At 62.0% G+C, this 22148-nt stretch overlaps 1 protein-coding gene across 2 annotated transcripts; it reads right to left on the bottom strand.

Moving 5' to 3' along the window:
* Positions 1-1389: 1389 nt before the first annotated feature.
* Hhipl1 (HHIP like 1) lies at positions 1390-21606 on the bottom strand. Of its 2 annotated transcripts, XM_087195568.1 has the most exons (9): positions 21352-21606; positions 17652-18298; positions 15520-15663; positions 13466-13794; positions 13068-13194; positions 11755-11900; positions 9388-9469; positions 6895-6977; positions 1390-4423 (listed from the first exon to the last, which is right to left on the bottom strand). In XM_087195568.1, exons 1-9 carry the CDS (start codon positions 21604-21606, stop codon positions 3843-3845), a joined length of 2394 nt encoding a protein of 797 aa, XP_087051694.1. In that variant the 3' UTR covers positions 1390-3842. The 2 variants fall into 2 exon arrangements, with proteins under 2 accessions (XP_087051694.1, XP_087051695.1); XM_087195569.1 differs by lacking the exons at positions 1390-4423; positions 6895-6977 and adding an exon at positions 6984-9038.
* Between the last annotated feature and the right edge of the window lie 542 nt (positions 21607-22148).

Genomic DNA, 22148 nt, shown 5'->3' with positions numbered 1-22148 from the left:
CCATGCTGCGGGGCGGCACACCGAGTCCTGCCTGCTGGCTCCGCCCCTTTGGCGCCTCTAAACAACGGCGAATCCCCGCGCGCGGTCCTAGGCTCCTTCCTTTCACACAGCCCGGCCCTCAGATTCCAGGTTACGCCCGCTTTCCCAGGTCTCTCCCAGGAGCCCTGGATCCTCCACAGCGGGGACCGAGGCGCCTCCTCCGCCAGCTGGTCTGCGCCGCTCCGAGGGGCCCACGCGCGGGTGACGAGAACCCCGCCGCACACGGGGGCCTGAGCTCGAGGACGAAAGCGCGCTCTGGCCGCCGGAGCCCCCCGACCGGGGCAGCCCAGGCCCGAGGTGTGGACCCGGGTCCGGCGCAGCTGAGGCTGGAGGGGTAAAGCCTAGGCAGCGAGGGCCGCCCCCAGGGAAGCGACGAGGGTGCCCCGAAACAGCCAGGCTTCTCTCCGGGTTGCAACCTGCGTCTCCCCCCGGGTGACGGAGAGGCCAACTCGGGACTTGGGCTTCCCGACTCCTGTCCCCAGGGAGGCACCGGAGGGACAGCGGCGGACCCCGCCGGGCAGGTCCTGCAGCCGGGCGTCCGTCTCCGCGAGGGCACCTGGACCCCGGGACGCCGGCTCGCCACAGCGCCCCCGTGTGGCGCGAGAGGCAGCCGCAGGCGCGCCCTGAGAAGGCTGGCGAGGTCACAGGGTCCTGGGGCTTGGGGCGATTCAGACGGAGGGTGAGGCTACCAGGAGGAAAGCACAGATCTTGCGTGATCTCAGGTGAGGTGAGGTGATCGGCTAGACAGGAGTGACGCGACCGCGGCTAGTACTCAGTTAATCCGTGGGTACTGTGTGGAGCCCCCTTTGCGCGGCTTTGTCTCCTGGGCCCTTGGGGGCAGGACCAGGTCCTGAACAGCTCTGGGGCCCGCGGGATGCGACCACGGAGCAGCATCCTGTCCAGCAAGGGCTTAGGAGAGGGGTGAGCATTAACATTCACGGGCGCACCAAGCGTGACCACGGCTCACCCCAACACTTCTGTCCAGAGCGGCCTGTCCCCGCCCGGGCGAGTCCCCAGTGCCACATCCATTCTGTCCTAGAGCCCTCCCACTTGATGCTCCCAGTGAGCTGTGCTCAATGGGGGGGGGGGGGGCAGGCTGCACTGCGAGGCCCCGGCCCTGGCTGAGGGCCCACTTCCTGGGCCGACAGCACCCAGCCGCCAGCAGAGGGCGCTCCCCGGAGGCACGGTGCCCATCCCTGGCAAGGTGTCTAAGGCCATCCCACACGGTAGCCACTGACCACATGCGGCCAGTGAGCACTTGAAAAGCGGCTAGCCTAAATCAAGATGTCGTCTCTGCATAAAATACCACATTTCATAAATTTAATACCTAGAAAAGTTTAAAAAACCCACTGATTTTTAAATATTAACATTTTAATATGTTGGGATGAATAAAATACATTGTTAAAACCACTTTCACTACTGGGAACATTTTCATTGCTCAAGTGGCTAACGTTATGCTCCTACTGGACAACACTGGTATGCACAGCAACTCCAGAGGCCAGCAGCATCCGCAGCAAGGGTCAGGAGGCCAGTCACTGGGGACCCGGCAGGGTGGTGGGGGAGCCCAGTGGAGGAGGAGGACCAGGAACTTCGGGAGGGATCTCCGTTACTCACCCACCCGGGGCTGGCAGCAGGGACAGTGGTGTTGGGATGCCGTGTGGGCCCTGTCTGGGTGACAGGGCTCACTGCATGCAGTCAGTGCCCTCGAAAAGCTGGTTCTCCACACGGCATGCCCGTCCCCTGTCTTGCACAGTTGGCAGCTGCCATTGTGGATGCCACCAGCCTGGTGCTGTGCTTTCTGTCCAGGAAGCAGCTGGACCTGCTGAGCATTTCTGCAGCACTTTGTCATTCCACTGAAACCTGGGCCCCAGCCTCTGGGACCCTCCCACCAGGCCTCCCAGCTGCACATCTCTAAGCACTGGGCCCTGCTTCTGGCTATCGGGCTGCCAGGGACAGGGACTTTCCACTTGAGGAGAGGGTGACCCAGCCGGTGCCAGGCTGAGGCCCGCAGGCTGGATCCCCACAGCAGTGGCCCCAAGACCTGCAGCTGAGCTGTCACACTGTGGGGACCCCACCCAGCTGTGGACTGGGGGCAAACTGGAGACCAGGAGGGAGGGAGGAGAGGCCTGGACTGCAAGGGTGGGGCTCGGCTCTCCCCAAGCCTGTGTCCCTATCTGCATACCCACAGGCTCACCCTAGGGGCCTGGAACTCAGTACCAGGAACAGCAGCTGTGGCTCCGGAGTGGACTGCCCCATGCAAATACCGTCTGTGTGACATCTGGCTTGTGACCCTCTCTGGGCCTCTGTTTCCACATTCATAGGATGGAGGAGGGTGCGAAGGGGCGGGTGACTCTGTCCTCACCTTCCTGAGGTGTCTGGCCCCAGCCAGGCCCCTGAGACCTGAAAGGCAGAGTCTGGAAATAGGGGGAAAGCTGGGCATGGCGGTGCTCGCCTGTAATCCCAGCACTCAGGAGGCTGAGGCAGGAGGCTCACAATGAGTTTGAGGAGGGCAGAAGAGGCCCACGGGGTCACCATCAGCTTTCTCAGGCAGGTAGGTAGCCACACTGGGCAGGCCGGGCTGGTAGCCATGCCTCCCCGAGGGCGTAGCAATGCATGGGTTAGTGCTAAGCACCACCAGGGCAGATGCTCAGGCTTGGCCTCTCCCCTCCTTGGCTGGGTCTTTAACAGCATCCCAGTCCATACTCAGTGGCAGTGCTAATGCTGACCTCCACACGAAGCCAAGGGGACAGATGAGGCGCAAGGGCTAGGTCCCCCAGCCGGATGATCACAGAGGTGGGAAGAGCCAGGAGGGTGAGCAGAGTCCCCGGTCAAATGCATAGGGCCCCAGAAATGGAGAAGGGAGGAGGTAGGAGCATTGGCAGTGAACAAAAGTGGCTGTTCATGGGAGGCTTGACCCTGCCCCAGCCTGCAGGCCCCTGGCTGATGTCACCAACTCGGAAAAGGGCTTTGTCACTCAGCCTCAATAGGCCTGCCCCAGGCTCCCCACCCACGGCCAGCTCCAGCCAGAGCTCCGTGCAGGCAGGGCCCCTTCCCAGAGGCAACCTGGCACCACCTGTGACACACTTCTCCATTCACCCACCCTGGCCTGGCCTGGCCTAGGCCGAGGACCTCATGAGCAGATCAGAGCTGCAGGCCCGGCCCTTCTTCCTGCCCCTCACCTCAGGCCCAGAGAAGGGACGGAGGGATCAGCAGGCACCACACTTGGCACAGTCCTGGCAATGGTGTCGTAGTCTCACCGGCCCCGAGCCTGCTGGCCCCTGGTGGGGCTGGAGGAACCGGACGCTCCCTGGGGATGAGGTGGGGGGTGGGGTGGGAGGCCCTGATCCACGGTGTGGCGAGGCTGGTGGAAGCTCTGCTGGGCGGGGAAGGGGCTGTGTTCCAGGGCTGCAGGCAGCCGGCATCCACCCCAGGGCCCTCATAGGCTCAGCATGACATCGAGGTCCTGGAGACGTCAGCCCGACCCTCTCGTGGGCAGTCACAGCCACAGGGCCTGCTCTGCTCCCCGGGGCGCTGTCCTCGGGGTTCTGCGCCAGGCTGCGCTCCTACCGCTTCCGGAAAGCTAGAGGTAAAAGAGGCCCCTCTGCCCAACACAGGGCTGGCCCGAGCTCTGGAGAAGGCGCATGGGGATTGGCATCCAGGACGAGGGGACGGCGCATGGGCGCGCGGGACAGCTGCAGGAGGCGCCTCTGGGTCACGCCCGCGCCCGCCGCCACCAGCCAGCGCACTGCCGGCGCACGGGGCAGAAGGGTGCAGCGGGGCGACCCTGCCTCACGGCGCTCTGCCTAGGAGTCTGGGTCCTGGTGGCTGCACACGACGCCTGCGTCCTCCTCGTGCCCGCAGTTGTGCGTGCCCACGCCCGCGTGCGTGCACTGCAGCAGCGTGGGCTCGGGGCCGGCACAGCGGACGTCGTCCAGCAGGATGGGCATCGAGCGGCCCTCGCCGAACTCAGCGCGCTTGGCCGCACGCACGGCTTGGGCAAAGCCCAGCTGGCGACACACGACGGTGGCGGCCTTGCTGTCCCAGGCGTCGTCGCACACAGTGCCCCAGCGCCCGCCCGCGAACACCTCCACGCGGCCGCGGCCCGGACTCAGCCCTGCGGGGCGCACCAGGCGCACCGCGCCGTCCGAGAGCGCCGGGCCCGCCGTGCCCGTGCCCGTGCCCGTGCCCGTGCCCGGCCGTCCCCGCCGCCGGCCGCTGCCCCTCCGGCCTCCCGGCCGCCGGGTGGGCCGGGGCGGCCTCCGGGTGGGCCTGGCCGGTCGCGCCGTGGGCACCGGTGCAGGGGCCGTGGGGCGGCTGCGGCGGGGCGCCTTGCTGGGCTCGCGCGCTGTGGGCCGCGGGGTGCTCTCTGGGGTCCAGATGAACTCTGCAGAGGAAGAGCTCGCGGTCAGAGGGACCCTGGCTGCCCCACCGGCTCATCTGCCCACCCCTGCGGCCCCGGGAAAGACGTCCTCCATCTGCCCCCACTCGGACCCTGAACACAAGGGGCCTCTCAGAGCAGCATGGGGCCTTCTCTGGTCAATCCAGACCCATGGGGTGCCCACCTGGAGCTGGGTGCCAGGCACTTCTTCAGTTATTCAGCAAACAGTCCTGGCAGCTACTGGGATGCTGGATCACCCCAACCCCTAACCCTGGCTCCTGGGGTCCCCAGGCTGTGGGGGAGACAGCCAAGGGTCCTCTATTCACTCTGGCTTGCGGAGTGAGAGGCCACAGTGGGCATGAACTAAGGCTCCGAGGTGGTCCTGGCCAGCAGGTGGGCAGCACTCGGGACAGGGTGGCTGAGGCGCTGGCCCTGACACCTGTCACAGTGGGCAGGCGGATGGCTGCCCTCAGGCACTGGTCAGAGCTGATGGGAGACAGGGCAGGGCACCCTGTGTGTCCCCCAACACAGGCCCTGGCCACAGCAGGTGCCGGTGGGCTGAGCCCTGTGATTCCCCTGTGCCCGCAGGCCATGGGGACACTTCCGGCCCACGTCACACCCAGAGACAGACCTCTGTGCATGAGGCCATGTGTTCTGTCCAGCCCCACAAATGCAGGTGCTGTGCCAGGCCCTGGGCACTGCCCTTTGTGATGGTTGCAGAGGAGGGCTAACCCCCGGGCTGGTCACTTCCCAAGGGGGCATCCTGGGGCCTTCTGAGTCCCCAGCCCACTCCACCAGTCTCACTTTGAAAACCCCTGGCATGGGCCTGAGAAATGACTCTCAGAACACGGCCCAGTGCAGGGCCGGGTGCCATCACAGTGCCACGGGCAGGGTGCCCCCAACCCACACGAGGGCCTTGCCTGTCCCCCTGCAGATCCTGCTGCTCCTCTACCTGCACTCCCTCCCGCCCCGCCCCAGCCCCCACCCTGTCCCACGGCCCCCGTTCCTTTTCTCTCTGGGCTCCAGGAGCCCCACCACCACCCTGGCTGGGTCCCCACATGGGCTGGAACATTAAACCACTTCTCGGACCAGGACGAGGCTGCTCTGACTTCTCCCTGTGGGCAGCCTCCAGCATAGAGTGGGTGACAAACACAAGTGCCAGACACTGCTGAATGAGTGAATGGAGAACCTGCCAAGCCCCAGAGAACTGCAGCCAGAAGTGCTCTCTGAAATGCCTCGCTCCCCTCTCCCGCTGCCCTGTCTGGCTTCCCTTCCTCAGGCCTGGGGCAGGAGCTGGGCCCTTCTGCCCAGGTGCCCCCCATGGTGACCTGCGGGCACACTTGGCCTGTGAAAATAGTTCGTGAGGCCCACACAGTAATTAAAATTGTAAACTAGTTGTCAATATTTTCAAGCTGGAAGATTCTATGTCACAACCTGAGAAGGCAAGGACTATAGCCATCTTGCAAAGTCGTGTCCCCACTGTGTGCAAAGCATGTGGCCATGGTGACAGGAGGTGACAGATGTGGTGATGGGTGGGTGGATGGTGGGTGAGTGGATGAATGGGTGGATGGGCAGGTGGGTGGGTGGGTTGGTGGATGGATGGATGGAAGGTTGGATGGGTGGGTGGATAGATAGGGGGTGGATGAGTAGATGGGTGGATGGGTGGATGAGGGGTGGATGATTGGATGGGTAAGTTGGTGGATGGAAGGGAGGGTGGGTGATGGATGCATGGTGCTATGGTTTAGATCTAGAATGTTCCCCAGAAGTCTCATGTATTCCGAAGTGCAGCTTTTGGAAGGTGATTAGATCATGGCACGCTATACTCCTCAGTGGATTCATCCACTGATGAGTTCATAGCTAAATGTGCTGTTGGGGTCAGGGTCTGGTGGGGTTGGGTGTGTCACTTGGGGTGTGCCTTCAAGCTCTGACTGCAAATGGGGTGAGCTGCTTTCCTCCACCCTCCCCTTCCACCATGATCTCTCTATCTTGAAGCCAGCCAACCATGGACTGAACCCTCTGAACCATGAGCCAAATTAAGCCACTCCTCTTTTAAACTGTGGGTGTTGGGTACTTTGTCCCAGAAACAGGAATGCTAATACACAGGGACAGACGGGTGGGTGGAGGGACTTACTGGCCCCGCCCCAGTGAGTTCAGTCTCCCTTGCTCAACACAGACATCCTCTCTGTCTCTCCCAAGAACTCTGAGTGCTCCTTTCCCAGCCTGGCTTTTCCTCCCCTTGCTGTGCCCTGCTGGAGGGCAGCAGCCTCTGGCAGCACTGCCCACAGCCTAGGACCTGGTTTGAGTCATGACCAGTCTAACTCACATTAGATGTACTTCCATCCCCCTTAACTGTCAACTGTGTGGCGGGTATGGTTCTGGCCCAGGGGCCAAGGAAGGGCCCAGGCCTGGCTGGAGGAGGAACAGGGGGCAGCTGCAGAGCCACCTGCCCCACAATGAACCCCTCAATGGGCACTTACTTTCTTTGGGCACAAAGGGGATGAGGCGGCTCCTCACTTTCACCTGGGAAGGCTGAATCTGACACTTGCCAGGTGGCGCCCGTCTGCCAATGAATGATACGTAAGAGGTTGTCAGTCAGTCTATGTCCCCATGACACCCGCCCTCCCCCTACAGCAGGTCAGGGAGGGAAGGGCCGGGAGGCATGGATCAGAAGGAGAGTAATAAGTGGCCCTGTGGGATCCCTGCCCCTGTGTGCCCACAGGACCCTAAGACAGAGCCCAGCTGCAGGACACCGGGTCCCACACCAGCCCTGGTGCCCGCCCAGCCTCTGCTGGTCGGGAGCCACAGCCCCTGGCTCCTAGGCACTTCTGACTCAGCCACTCCCAGAGCCCTAGGGATTCCTGCCCCTGTCCTTGCCCTCCAGGCCCTGGCTCTGAGGAGGCCTCGCTCTTCCTGGGTCTCCGTGATGGCTGGGCCCGGCAGAAGCTGGGAAAGGGGAAAGCTGGCAAGAGCATAAAGCGGGTGGCCAGGAACCCCAGGCCAGGGCAGGGCTGGGGGCTGGGGCTGGAGGGAACTGCCAGAGAAAAGATGTAAGGAGGCTGGCAGGGTGTGAACTGGCCTCCTTCAACTTCCTTTGGGGGCCCAAGGAAGGAACGGGATTCCATTTTAATTAGTTTTTGGCTGTTGATCTGTGGCTCTTTGAATGGGGCCGACCTGTTCCCAGATTGGCCCACATGGGCCCGCACTGCAATAAGACCGCATCAGCTCAGGGTGGGGAGCAGCCACATGACTCACAGTGGCCTCCAGACGGGAGGAACACGGGCTTTTTTCCCAAAGCCAAAGAAACCCAACTAGGCACACTAGACTCGGAGCTGGAGGAATGGCCCCAAGCCTAGAACTGGGCAAGAGAACCTCCAAGTCTCCCCAGGGCCCTCTCTCTCCAGGGGATAATGAGCTAAGGGAGAGGGTGTCACAGAAACCAGCCAACTACTAGATGACGCATCTGCGGCAACATCTGGCCAGGATCAGGCACTACATATATGTGCTATTTCCTTAGAGAAGCATGCTTTGGAAAAGAAAAAATGGAAATAACCTCAAATTCCAAGGAATGGCTAAGGCAATTATGGCTCAGTGACTCAGCAGAAAGTGGCCAGGCTTTCAACATCGTCCTTTTGAGGGCGATGCTGTGACATGGAAAAGTTTATGCAAAGCAGGGAGGGAAAAGGAGACCGCAAAGTCTGCGTGTGGTCAAGCGGCGGGACATAGGGCCTGGCGCTGCAGGGAGAGGCGACGGACTTCAGAGAGACAAGGGGGAGGATGGAGGAGAGGTGCTCAGGTTTTTCTGGATAAACAATTAGGTCACTGTTTAATCTATGTGTACTTTTCACAACTTTAAAAAACACCACTCTGTAAACAAGGAAAATGTGAGACACTGTGGCAGAGAGAGGACAGAGGGAGCTGAGGAGACACGAGGACTAAATGTAATGTGGGACCCTGGATGGGATCCTGGAATAAAGAGGACAGCAGGAAACAACCAGAATGATACTTTAAAGACTGAAGGGCTGCTGGATGTGGTGGTGCACGTCTGTAACTGCAGCACTTGGGAGGCTGAGGCAGGAGGATTGCCAACAGTTTGAGGCCAGCCTGGGCTACACAGTGAGTTCAAGGCCAACCTGAACACATAGGGAGACCCTGTCTTAAAACAACAACAACAACAACAACAAACACCAAAGGGTTTAGATGAGAGTAATGTGCCCATTTTGTTCACTAATTGTGGCAAATGATAATGTAAGGTATTAATGGCAGAAGACTCTGGGTGTGGGGTGTGAGGGAGCCTTCTGCGTTTGCAAACTTATCTGTGTATCTAAAACTATTGCAAACTTTAAAAAAATGCTTTTTCAAGAGGACTGGGTGTTCCAGGGCTTTTCAGCACCTAGTGTGTCTCCGCATTTAGGGTGGCTGGATGGAGTGCATTCTCCCAGCTCTGCCAAATGTGAGCGAGGCTTGGAGGGCAGCCGCGGGCTGTGATGCCAGCCGCCGGTACCTACCTCCTATTCCAGCCCTGGAATGACTTTATATCTTTGTGCCCATTTCTGCCCCGGTACAACAAGTGACTGAGAATCAGTGAGCTCTGCCAGAAGCAGCCCAGGCCGAGGCCTTGTACCTGGGAGGGAAGCCATGGAGACGAGAGCCGACAGATGGGCACCGAGAGGGCGGGCGGGGGGGGCCCAGGCAGCCGCACTGGGCTCTAGCTGGCAGCCCCAAGGGACATGCAGATCAGGGGCTGTGGGATGCTTCTGGAGGGCCAGCCAGGGGCTGGGGTGCAGGGGATGGGGCACCCCAGGAAATGGGGAAGACGGGCATGCCAGTCAGAGGCCAGGAGCGGGCAGGCCAGGTCTCATCTGAGCCCGTCACGCTATCCTCTGCCCAGAGCTACACCCAACTGAGGCAGGTGGACCCCATGCTGGGTCCCAGAGCTGCCCCATCCATGGCCAGCTGTGGCAGGGCCTCACCTGGACGGGTCAATCACTTTGTAGACAACACCGTAGGCCGCTGTGGCACTTGGCACGCCCGTGGACATGAAGTACAGCTCCCCTTCGAGGTGGACAGGGCGACGGTGAGAAGGCTGCGACACGCAGGCGCAGGTCAGGCCGCCCCCGCACCGCCTCCCCAGCTCAGACTGACCCAGCCTCAGCATGCCACAACCGCCCTATGTCCGGCCCCCAACCTGGAAACTGAGGCTCCATCCCGGCCCACTCACCCAGGCTCCATACCTCTCCTCCCTGGTGGCCGCTGCCCACCCTGCTTCCTGCCCAGGTGGCCTGCCCAGCACCCCATGCGTCCCGGCAGGAATGGGGCCATGGTTCCCCGCTGGCTGTTGGAGCCTCGGGCTCCTGTCTTTAAAATGGGCATTGCCTCTGAGGCCGACTATAGAGAGTGATGCTCAGGCAGTGCCAGTGCTCGGTCAGTGCCAGTGCTCAGTCAGTACTAGTGATTATTGTTGTTATTATTGTGATTACCCAGGGCCTGGCCCTACCAAGTCTCCAGGCCAGGCATCTCCACTGACCAGCAGGGAGCTCCCAGGCAGGGGCAGAAAGCGCTGCCCTCTACTTGCCCTGGGGCACTTCCAGCAGCTCAATGATGGCCCCATGGGGAGCCTTTTCCTCCACCTCCCAGGGCGGTCCTCTCCCTGTCTCTGCTCTTCCTGTCTCATCCTACCCTCAACCCCTACTGCCACGGGTACGCAAGCCCAGCAAACAGGCTCCAGTGCGCCCACTTTACAGATGGGAAAGCCTCTGCTGGAACTAAGCAGTCTGCTGCCCCACACCGACACTGGACACAGAGAGGAGCCCAGTGTGATGGTTCCGCCACATGAAACCTCCGTCCTCATAGGAGGACAGCAGAGAGGGTCCCGGGTCGGGGGCTGTGGGGGTCCCCCAAAGAGCTGTTGAGATGACTCAGGCAGGCACTGAGGACAGCATGGCCCTGGGGACGTTGCAGTCAGGAAGGGCTGCACGGGGTGGGGTCTGAGAAGTGGGGGAGAGGCAACCCCAGGAATTCTGCAAAGGGAAGACCCGAGGAGTCCCCCAAGCAGCAGCACTGGCCCCGCCGGGAGGTGGAGGAGGACACAGGGCCTCTGGTGCTATGGGACCTGCAGCCGAGGGGACCCCAGCAAAGTGTCCCTGCTGGATAGTCCACAGGGGCACCCACAGCTTTGCTGGGCACCTCTGGGCCCCGCTCCCCTCTCCAGCTGCTTTCTGGGTACAGCCTCACTTACACTCCACACGCTGCTCCTTCAGCCCCAGTGCCCTTCTCCATCATCTTCCTCCGGGCTCTGAGCAGTGCCCGCCCTCATCACCAGGTGTGACAGACTGGGTCCAACCAGGCCAACCCCAGGGCTCCTCCAGTCCTGACCTGCTGAGAGCCAGGCCCCAGCACCTGGGCAAGTGTAGGGCCGACCCTGCAGTGTGGACTGGCCCCAAGGACCTTGTTTTGCAGTTTTCCAACCAGAGAGGCAGAAGCTGGAGCCGGGAGCTAGGGCCTGGCCTGCCTCAGACTCTGGAACGCACGAGGACCTTCAGAGGCCCAGCGCCATCTCTGGGGGGCAGCTCACAGGCACCGCCACCTGGGTTTCCATCACCCCATGACCCTCAGAGGACTGAGGTCCAGCCCTCAGGGACTGCATCTTCCTTCTAGGCCTGCATCTGGGGAGGGAAGCAGGGTCCCGGCTTCTGAAACACGTTCTGGCCCTGCTGGCCAACAGAAAGGGCTGTCGCGGGCCCAGGGGTCTCAGGGAGCAGTGGACACAGGATTCTGGCAGGGGGAGAGCAGCGTCGGCTCAACAAAGCCTTCCCAGACTCACCCTGGGGGCTGTAGGCACTGGACCCTGTCAGGGATACCCCTCCAAAGGCCCCGGTGGGTGTCACCTAGAAACCCTGACAAGCATCCAGCAGGGGCCTCTGGGGGCCCTGGCCTTTTGTTGGGGAACAATCCTGGGCCAAGCACAAAGGCAGAGGCTGGTGTGGGACCCTCTCCCCTCGCCCCCACCCTGCTCCTGCATTGAAAGCACAAGTGCCTGAATGTGGGGCTCACCCACGAGCAAACAGGCTGCATCCCCCATTCTGAAGTGACACAGCAGCTTCGCTGAATGGCCCAGGTACATTTAGCATCACTAACCTGTTGCCCCGAAGCGACCCTGCCTAGAAGAGGAGCCCCAACTCCCATCTTCCAGATGCAGAAGTGGCAGCCCCGAGGGCAATGCACGGGTCCCTTCCTGGTGCAGGGTCACTGTGGGCTCAGCACCCAGCCAGGACCCTCCGGCAGTGGGGGAGCCAGGCCCCCGCCCAGGCAACCGGAATGGGGGTCCCAAAAGTGCTCACCGGCCTCGTCCTCCGCGAAGGAGATGATGTGTGGGTAGTAGTTGTTGATGAGGCCCGGGAAGGCACAGGTCTGCCCTCGGCCCATGCAGACCTCAGTGTACCGCCACTGGCCCGTCCCCGGCTTCTCTCGGAGGGACATGAGGCGCCTACAAGGGAAGAGGAGAACGGTCATGCCTAGCCTCCATCTGTCCATCCATCCACTCAGCTACAAGTCCAGGACCACCCCTGTCCAGTAATGGTGAGGGGCTCAGGACGGCGACAGCCGAGCGCTAAGCCCCCAGCAATGGAGCGCCGGCCTCCACATCAGAGCCTGTGCGTATGGCAGCAGGAGCCTGGCTGCCCTGGGCCCCTCCCTCCTCTGCCTTCAGGCCCTCCGGGAGGCCCTCCCAGGCCTCTGCACCTGCCAGCTCCCACACTCAGGCCACACCATCCATGACACGGACTCAAGGTGCCCTTCACCTCGGCTGCCCCGGCCCTGGCTCAACCCTGGCCCGACCCAGCAGAGGGGCCTAGGAAATGTGGGGGAAATCGGTTGGACTTCTGCAGTCAGGTGACTTTGGCACTCCTGGGGAAGGAGGACTGGAGTAAAAACAGAGGCTTTACTGGACCCATGTCACAGACGGGAAAGCCAAGGCCCAAGGAAAGGCATCCCGAAGAGCTGGGAGAGACACCTGATCCAGGGGCCTAAGCTTTCCTGGGCCTTGGTTTTCTGGGGGGACAACAAGGTGGTCATGGGGCTCCATATGCACCACTGAGGATGTAGCCCGAGCCCAGTAGGCTCGGCAGGTCCACTGTCCTCCCCACCCCTGTCCCCTGAAACCTCCCGGGGGTGCGACTCACCCTCCCACATGCCTGGCCCTGCCCCCAGCAACAGTCAGGCCTGGACAGCAGCTGCTCGTCCAGCAGGGGGACCTCGGACTGGCAGTTGCCCTCGCTGGCCTCTGTTTCCCAACTTCCAAGGGACCGTCCAAGGTCCCTGTGCTGCTGGCTGGGTGGGGTGGGCAGTGACAGGGCACCCTGGGTGCAGAGGAAACTGCCCAAGGTCCGGCCTTGCGCATCAGAAAGGGGCTCAGGGTGGAGGGAGGCTGGCAGTCCTTAAAGTCACAGGTGCTGCCGCAGGGCCCACCACCTGGAGCCGGAGGACGGGGCGCGGCTCGGGTTAGGGCTTCCTTGGTCCATGCCTGGGGACTGGGTCAGAGCGGTGTGCATCTGTGTACACACACACACACACGCACGCGCACGCACACACACACACACACACGCACGCACGCACGCACTACTTCACCAGCGGCCCGGTGGCCAGGGCAACTTACCCGCTCATGAAGTCCCCGAAAATGTAGAGGCCGTTCAGGTTGGGGTTCTCGCAGCCCCGGTACACATAGCCTCCCGTGACCGACTTGCCCAGTTTGTGCGGGTAGGCGAAGATGGGCAGCACGTCGTCTGCGGGGTGGGAGAGACACAGGGGTGTGAGGGGGCGGCCCTGCCCCAAAGCCCGGTGGGCGGCCAGGGAGGCGTCAGCGAGCGAGAGCGCAGGCGCCGGAGAAGGGGCTCGCGGTGTCGGTGCCCAGCAGGGTGAGTGGCGGGACGAGGAGGAAGCCCAGCCAGCAGCCGGAACTGTCCCTGGGCGCCGGGGGGCCCGGGTGGGGACGGGAGGTGGCCGAGGGGCTCCCGGGGGTCGGGATGGGGTCGCGCAGCTGGGGGTGGACGTCACCGAGGGACGCGTTGGCGCACAGCTGGCGGTCGTAGCACTCGAAGCCCTCGCGCGCGCGCCAGCCGTAGTTGCGGCCGCGCTGCACCAGGTCCACCTCCTCGAACTTGTTCTGGCCCACGTCGCCGCAGAAGAGGCGCCCGCGGCCCGCGCCCGTCGCCGGGTCTCCGCGGTCGAAGGAGCAGCGCCACATGTTGCGAACGCCCAGGGCCCAGACCTCGGGCCGCGCGCCGGGGTCGCCCACGAACGGGTTGTCGGGCGGCACGCGGTAGGGCGGGCCCCGCGCCGGGCGCTCCACGTCGATGCGCAGCACCTTGCCCAGCAGCGCCGACCTGCGGGCGGGCGGGAGCACCTCACAGACCCCGCCAGCAAAGGTCAGAGAGCTTCCTGCTAGCACACAGGACGGCTGGGCTCCAGAACCCCAATCCCACCCCGCACAGTACTGGGGTTGAACCCAGGGCCTCTACACTGACTTATCTCCCCAAGCCCCTTTCCCATTTATTATTATTTTATTTATTCATGTGGTTTTTTGAGACGGGGTTTCGCCCTTGTAATTCAGGCCAGCCTCGAGCTCATGGCAGTCTTCCTGCTTCAGCCTCCCAAATGCTGAGATGACAGGCGTGCAGCACCATGCCTGGCTCTCACTTTGTATTTGGGGGCACAGGGTCTAACTAAGTTGCCGGGCCGGGCTAACCCCAGGCCCTTTGCCACGGCACTCTGTGGAAACTCGGTGTCCTGCATTATGCCGTTAGAGGGTCCCACTCAGGCCGCCTGCCCCATACAAGCTGTGGGTGCAGACTCCCCCAGGAACCACACCGCTACGGCTCTCTTCCAGGCCCGGTCAGAGGTTGGCACACACTAGGTGGGCGTGCAGTGCCAATGAAGGGGTGCTTTGGCATCAAAGCCAACTGCAGCAGACAGAGTACCCACGAGAGAGCCGGGAGGGGACAGAGAAGGGGGCGGTACTATCTCCATGGGGTTCAGGGTTCGATGGTCACATGACAAGAGTGACAGCCAGGAAGGCTCCGCCATGGGCTTGAAGTCGGGATGGTGGGGAACTGGCCCTGGGGTCTGAGGCAGCCACATAGGGCTGGCGGATGCCCCTGCAGGGCCCAGGGTGACAGCTGACACAACCCTGCACACGTCATTCTCACAGGGCACGAGCAGCTGCGTGTCCGCTAGTCACTAGACACTTCACTCTCTCGTGGTGACAAAACGCTCCTCCCACCCAGAGACGCCTGGTGGCTCCTCTCCTACTGCTGGCTCTGTCACCCCAAGCCACACTGCTCAACCTGGGCTCTGGGATGCACGTGGGCCAGAACTCCCAGCATGGCAGCAAAGTCATCCTTTAACTTCCCTCCAATTATCCACAAATCCCTAATTTCTATTTTCTCAGCTTCATCTCCAAACACATTGCAAACACAAGAGCACTGGGAGGCTTCGCACGCTGCCCCACAGGCGGGTGCGAGTCACAGCCTGGTGACTGTCATCAGCCTTGCCCTGGCTATTTTTACTTTCGGGTCTGAGGGAAGTTGTGTCATTTCGGCTGCAGGGATGGAAGGGACTGGCTAGAAACTCCTTGTTTACATTCACAGGACTTCATATGTGCACGTGAGTGTGCATGTGAGTGCCATGTGTGTGGACTGCACACGTGTGCATGTATGTGCAGGTGGGTGTGCATGCATGTGCACACACATAAGGAGTATTCTAAGGGCAAGCCGCTTGATCAAGCCAGGCTGAGGCAGAAGCTGCCCTCCCCATCCAGGTCTCCGGGGGTCCCTGGTGCAGAGCCCCACGGGGTCTGAGGGCCTCCCCTGGCTTCCCCAGGTTCCCCTCGGAGTTGGGCTGGCCTTAGAGGAAGCCCCACCTCCCCAGCGGCAACCACAGCCCTTCCCTCCTCACTCTGCAGCCCGGGGGAGGTTCTCAGCCCCCTCTGGCCCATGGCACCGAGTGACCCACCCAGGTGCCCGGCTTGGCTGAGGAAGAACCCACCGCAACCCAAAGGCCTGAGAAGCCAGGAGCGTCAGCCCACAAAACCCGGCAAGCAAAGCACCTACTTGTTCTGAGCATTTCCGAACTTTCCGAAGGGGTCTCCAGCCATCCCGCCATCCCCCGTGAAAATGTAGAGGTATCCATCATCCCCAAAGAGCAGCTGGCCCCCGTTGTGGTTGGAGGCTGGCTCTTCGATCTCCAAGACGATCCTGAAGGAAGACAGGCCCAGGACACACTCACATTCAGCCTTCTGCAAGATCACAGCAAAAACCTCCGCTCTCTCTTTCTTTCTCTCTCTCTCTCTCTCTCTCTCTCTCTCTCTCTCTCTCTCTCTCTGATGTCATTTCACAATGGAAAAGGGCCTCCACACCCTTGGCAATGCATGCTTTTCACGAGGACCTGGGAAGTAGGCTGGGCAGGGATCAGTCACCCCATGGTGTCCAGGGGGACCTGGAGGCTCAGAGAGGTCAAGTGACGTCCTCAAAGTCACACAGCCCTGAGGTAGCCGAGCTGGGACCAAACTCAAGTCTTCTAGTTCTGGTCTAGCATTTTCTCCCTTATTCTGCTGTTCTCCTGTAACTATGTGAAATTGTCAACCTGCTTGATGGCACACTCAGGCTCCAGGCTCACAGCTTCCCGCACACAGCAAGATAGGCCGAGCACATTCTAACAAGCCCTCGCTGGTCAGCTACGGGGACTTCAAGGACGGGGCCCTCGTGGTGTCAGTGGCCCTTGGCTCCGTACTCCCCTCAGGAACATCTCAGCCACCCTGCAGGAAACCCTAGGGCCGCGGCCAGCTGGCTTCCGGTTGGCACGGCTGGTGGAAGAAGGCCGAGGAGGGAGAGGCCGTGGTGCCCTGGCCAGGGCGGACGCGGGTTTCCACCAGTGTCCTGGGCCCTGAGGCAGACTCAGCTGTCCCAGGGGTGGGCACTTCAGTGCTGCCCCAGCCCTCTCCCCAGTCGGCTGGCCAATCCCTCACTACCACAGATCAAAAAAACCCCCATGCAAAAGGTCAAGTCCCTTGAGCCAGGCTCTGGGTTAGATTATGTGGCGCCCCTACAGGACCCTTGCTGAACTCCACTTTGAAATGCTTTGCGCTCCAATTTCAATCTTTATCAGGACTCCGTGGTTTTCAAGTCACTGTTGATACATCCATTCTGCCCCTCCATCTTCCCTCTGTCACGTCCATGTGATAAATGGTTCCTCGTGGAGAAATGGCTGTACAGACTCATTGAAGGTCAAGAGAATTATGCTTTCTCTTTTTTCTTGGGCTCCTAGGAAGCTCAGAGTCAAAATTAATGCTGTATGACAAGATACATGTTAGCTCTCAAAGCTAGCATATTTGTTTCTTCTTCCTTTTTATATATTCAAGGTCAACATTGTACAGTTTTATCAAATACACAAGGTGCTGTTGTTTTCCTACTTGCTCTCAGGCACAGTTCCGACCTCCCCCACGCCGACTGTTTATGGGGGGGGCAGCTCCTGTAAACTACATTTCCCATGCTCCTTTGCTAGCGGAACTTTTGGGGCCATGGGCAGCACTGGCAGGAGCCTGGTTGGGAGGGCGACTCTCCCCATATCTATGCAGGCAGCATCTTGGCCACTGGCTGCACCTCCTCCTGGCTCCTGTGCCCACCCCCAGCCCAGCATGGCTCCAGCTTCTCCCGGGCCCCAGCTCGGTTCCAGAGCCCCTCGTTGTCTCTGACCGTCCTGCAGCTTCCTCTCCCTCCTCCCACCTGGTCCCTTGCGTCCCTCGGGAGCCTCGGTAATTCGGGCCCAGTTGCAGACTTGTTCTGCTGGACTCTGAGACTGGGTTTATTTTCCCACAGGACCCAGAGCGACACGAAGGCTCCTAGGGCCGGGGCAGGGCCCTCCGTTTGGGAACAGCTGGGGCACAAATACTCCAGCAGGGCAAGAGCAGAAGGCCTGGGGCGGAGGAGCAGCCGTGGGGCAGGGACGCGCTGTGGCGTGGATGACTCTGGGGACAGCAGGGTTCGGGCTCCGATATCCTGGCCTCGAGGCCCAACCGGTCGCTTCCCTCCCCGAGCCTCTACTGCCCGTCTACACCGGGAGCGCGCATGCTGACCTCCCGGGTTTCATGAGCGCCAAATGCAAGGCCGCGTCCGGACAGCCCGGGCTCCGGGAGCCCCACGGACGCGCGTGGGCCCTGACCCAACCCGCCCCGCGGCCCCGGCACCTCTCAGAACTGTGGTCCACGCTGTTCTCGTCGTCCTCGGACACCCGGAACTCGCTGATGCGGATCCACTCGCGGAGCCCGGTGCCCACGGAGTAGTAGACGTAGACCCTGCGCGTGTGGCGGAAGCGCGGGTGGAAGGCCAGACCCAGGAAGCCGCGCTCGTCGCCCTCCCACGGCGAGGTGAGCACGGCGCGGCTGATGTTCAGGAAGGGCCTCTGCAGGCGCGCGCGGCCCGGCAGGTAGACCCACACCAGCCCCAGCTGCTCCGCCACGAAGAGGCGGTGCGTGCCGTCGCGCGCGTGCACCATGGCCACGGGGTTGCGCAGCCCGTGGGCCACCTCCTCCAGGCACAGCTGCAGGCAGCCCCGCGCGTCGGCCACCACGCGGCCCAGCTTGGCGTTGAGGCGGGCGTCGACCAGCAGGCGCGGGAAGCAGTAGTCCGCGTCCTCCAGCGACAGGCGGCGGCAGAACTCGGCGCGGTCGCCCTCCAGCGCGCGCAGCTCCGGGTCCGGCGACAGGTGGCGCAGGAGGCCGCGGCACGTGCGCCACAGGTCGGCGCAGTAGTCCTCGCACAAGCCGGGCAGCGAGCGCAGCGGCGTGGACGGGTCCTCGGCGTCGTAGAGGTGGGCGGCGTAGGGCGAGCACTCCTGCGGGACGGCACGTGCGTGGAGACGCGACCAGCTGGCTGGCCTCGGCAGTCGGTCCCCGGGCTCCCTGCAGTGCCCAGGTGTAGACCAGGGCACCACCGATTGCCAGGATCGGTCACAAGTTCGGCAGCCTCCTTTGGTTTTGCACACCCCCTCCCCTTATTATTTTCCTCCGAGACTGGGGATCGAACCCAGGGCTTCACACTGAGCTACATCTCCCAGCCCTTTTTTATTTTTTAATTTGAGACAATCTCTTGCTAAATCACTAAGTTGCCCAGGGTAGGCTTAGACTTGGGATTCTCCTGCCTCAGGCTGCCAGAGTGCTGGGATTGTAAGTGTATGCCTGCACACCCAGCTCGTCTCCTTACTCTTAACTCCTTGCCTTAATTCTTCCGTTTGAACTAATAACCTATGGGGGTAGTGGCACACACTTGTAATCCCACCACTGGGGAGGCTGAGGCAGGAGTCTCAAGTTCAAGCCCAGGCTGGGCAAATCAACAAGACCCCATCTCAAAACGTTAAAAAGTTTCAAAAGGGGGTTGGGGGGTGTAGCTCGATCCAGAGGCCCTGGGTTCAACCCCTAGTTTAATTTTTTTAAAGTTTAACCTGACCTGACATTAAAATAAGTGAGTTTGTTGCTAGTTTATGGCCGGCTTTCCTCAGAACCTGCATTCTGGGAGGGCAGGGTGTATTTTCTGCCTTGTTCACGGTCTGTCGGAGCCCAGCTGAATGCCCCGTCCACAGTAGGCCCACAGGGAATAGGAACAGCTCACCAGCCAGCCCTGTTCACCCTGGTTCACTGGCAACAAAGGCTCCTGTTTCTATTATTCACCCAACATTCACCAGATTTCCTCAAAGGGGAGAGAGCTACTGGTGAGGAAACTGAGGCTCGAGCCCCAGCCCCACCCCGGTGGTATTTGGCACCTCGATCAGGCTGTAACATATCAAGGAGCCTCTTGTCTGGATACAAGTTCTTGCTAAGTTGCCCAGGTTGGCCTGGAACTCGGGATCTCCCTGCCTCAGCTTCCCAAGTAGCTGGGATCCCAAGTATTACTGCCACGCTCTGCTTGGAGAAGTCCCGAGTCAGCCCTCAGGAGAGTACCACTCTCTCCAGCTCCTGGAGCACCAGCGTCCCCACGCCTCCCTGCTCCCTCAGGTCCATCTGCCCCCTTCCCTTGGGACCACAGGCTCAGCCCTCCCAGCCGAGCTCTGTCCAGCTGCCACTGCGGCGTGCCCTGCTGTGTCACACCTGAGCCTCGAGTTTGCTGTTCCCTTCACACTATGGCCTTCCCTGCACTGCTTCCTGGCAGACAGAATTCTTCTTATCCTTAAATTGTAAGGATGAAAAAATAAGAGCACCAGGCGGGCGTGGCAGAGGAGCACACCTGTCACCTGTCACCTGGGAGGCTGAGGTGGGAGGATTGCAAAGTTAAGCCCAGCCCGGGCAACTGAGTGACTTAGTAAGACCCTGTCTCAGAATAAAAAATAAAAAAGGGCTGGGGGTGTAGCTCAGTGCAGAGGTCCTGGGTTCAATCCCCAGGTCTGAAAGGAGGAGGAGGAGAATGAGGAGAAACACTGTGCCCTCCTGCCCAGCGCCTCCCTGGGTGGGCGCCACCTTCCCGGAAGTGGAAATGGGAGTCGGTGAATCCAGACCCGAGCTCGGCTGCCAGAGCACTGTGCTCCTGCCAGTGCTGGCCACCAGGACCCATTGGGGAAACCGTACCCCGCCTCGGCTGGGCCCTCCAAGTCCACTCCAGACATGAGGTCACCCTGGAGCCGCCGAGACTGGAGGTGCTCAGGGACACCCCACCACCAGCTGCCCGAGGCTGGGCTGTCCTGGGAAGGTACCCAAGGAAACAGGAGTCTTCTGCCAGCAGACCACAGCCAGACTGACTCCCTTCCTCCTCCTCCTCGACTGGCCTGCCTCATCCTCCCTGTTGGGCTGGCACATAGTAAGTGCTCAATAAATAAATTGTGTGCTGGTTATGCAGGACCTGCTCCGTGACCTGGGGTGGGAGGACCAAAGCCCCTGGTTCCAAGGAGCCCTGGGGATGGGAGGAAGCCAGATGCTTGGCTGGCTGGGGGTCTCTCAGAGTCCACCAAGGAGGAGCAGCCCACCCTTGGGCGCATCCTGGAAGTTGCCTGCGCCCCCCCCCCCATCCTCCCAGCACCTTTTGTTTAGGTTTGGTTTGGTCCTTTTCTGAGGCAGCGTCTGAGGTGATCCTCCTGACTCAGCCTCCTGAGAGCTGGGATTACAGGTGTGTGCCACCATGCCTTTCCCTGTTTTACAGATAGCGTGACTGGAGCAGCAGTGACTGTCCCAGGGTCCCCAGCCAGGAGGTAGCAGACCAGGATGGAACCGGACTTCTCCCTGAAGCCAGCCCTTCGCCTCTTGCCTGCCCCCTGCTGGCCTGCTGGGATGTGCAGCCCTGGGCCCCGCCCGTGTGCGCGCTCCCGGGGCACTGGGCCTCGGACCGCAGAGGTGGGAGGAAAGGGAAGCGCTCGGCACAGTCCCGCCACCCTCCGAGGCAGCGGTTCCGGAGGGCCCGTTACTCGGGCAGCCTGAGCGCCTGGGCCAAGAAGGCGGGAGGGGCAGGGAACACGGCCGGATGGAAGTCTGAGGGTCGTGCCTAGCACGGGGCTCTCAGATCCCTCCACGGGGTGGGGGCGCCTGAGGGAGAAGTGTGTCCTCACGTATCCCCCAACCACTCCCAGAGCCTTGACCTCTCGCCTACTCTGCAGGAGGCTGAGGCAGGATGGTCGCGGCCTTTCTGAGCAGCACAGGCCCACGGGGCAAACCTCTTCCCATCCATTCCTGTCCAGGGGTCCCGGGGCGGGAGCGCCTGCAGTCCCTGCAAGAGTGACAGCCCCATCTGTGTGACCCTCGTGCTCCAGGAGGGGAAACTGAGGCCGGGAGAAGGGCCAAGTCAGGAAGCTAAAGGGTGACCGAGCCCAGCCCGGCCGAGTGCCCGGCGTCCCCGCCGCCCGCGGGGACCTCGCCCTGCGTTCCGAGCCCGGGCGCCCCGGGCCCCCACCCGGCCGATCGGCCTCACCTGGCACAGCAGGTCCAGCGCGTAGCCGGCGCACGCGGCCCACAGTGCGGCGTCCACGCGGGCCGACAGGGCCCCGAAGCGCCGCTCCAGCGCCGCGTCCCGCTCGGGCGTGCAGCAGCCGAAGGCCGAGTACTGCGCGCAGAAGGGCAGCGGGCCCGGCGGCCGGAAGGGAGGCCTGAAGTCCAGGCACTGCGGGTGCGCCGCGGCCAGCAGCGCGCGCAGGGCCAGCAGCGCCCCGGCCCGCCGCCCCGCCATCCCGGCCGCGGCCCCTCCAGGTCCCGCCTCCCACTCCCCCGGCGAAGGGGCGGGCTCCGCCGGCCTCCGATGGGGACCAGGGCGCCGCCCCCGCGCCGTGTGTGGCTCAGACCGCCTGGGCCCTGGGCCTTGTCCAGCGTGATCCCAGCCGCCACCTGAGGAGCTAAGAGGCGCTGTGAGGGGCACCCCCCAGACATGGATTGACGATTGATTGACTGACTGACTTTTTTATTAATTGATTTTGAGACAGTGTCTCACTGTGCAGCCCAGGCTGGCCTCAAACTCAAGGCAGTCCTCCTGCCTCAGCCTCCCAGAAAGCTGGGATCACAGGGGTGTGCCTCCACGCCCGGCTCAGGGACAGACTGCAGGCATGTCGCCTCCCAGCTCCTCAGGCCCGCGTCACCAGCATCCAGCACAGCAGTGAGCGCCACAGCCACACACGTGGCAGGACCCTCTCCCTGGGGTCCTGAGGGACCTTGGACAAGAAGGGCCAAGGACAAGGACACTAGGAAAGGTCCCAGGCAGGAGGGATGCAGATGCCA

Source organism: Heterocephalus glaber, unplaced genomic scaffold (genome assembly GCF_053883595.1).
Source record: "Heterocephalus glaber isolate CG9 unplaced genomic scaffold, H.glaber_assembly_v1.0 deba00001608, whole genome shotgun sequence".
Classification (NCBI taxonomy): Eukaryota; Metazoa; Chordata; class Mammalia; order Rodentia; family Bathyergidae; genus Heterocephalus; species Heterocephalus glaber.
The sequence above is the reverse complement of the archived record's forward strand: the minus strand, read 5'-3'. Positions and strand labels throughout refer to the sequence as shown.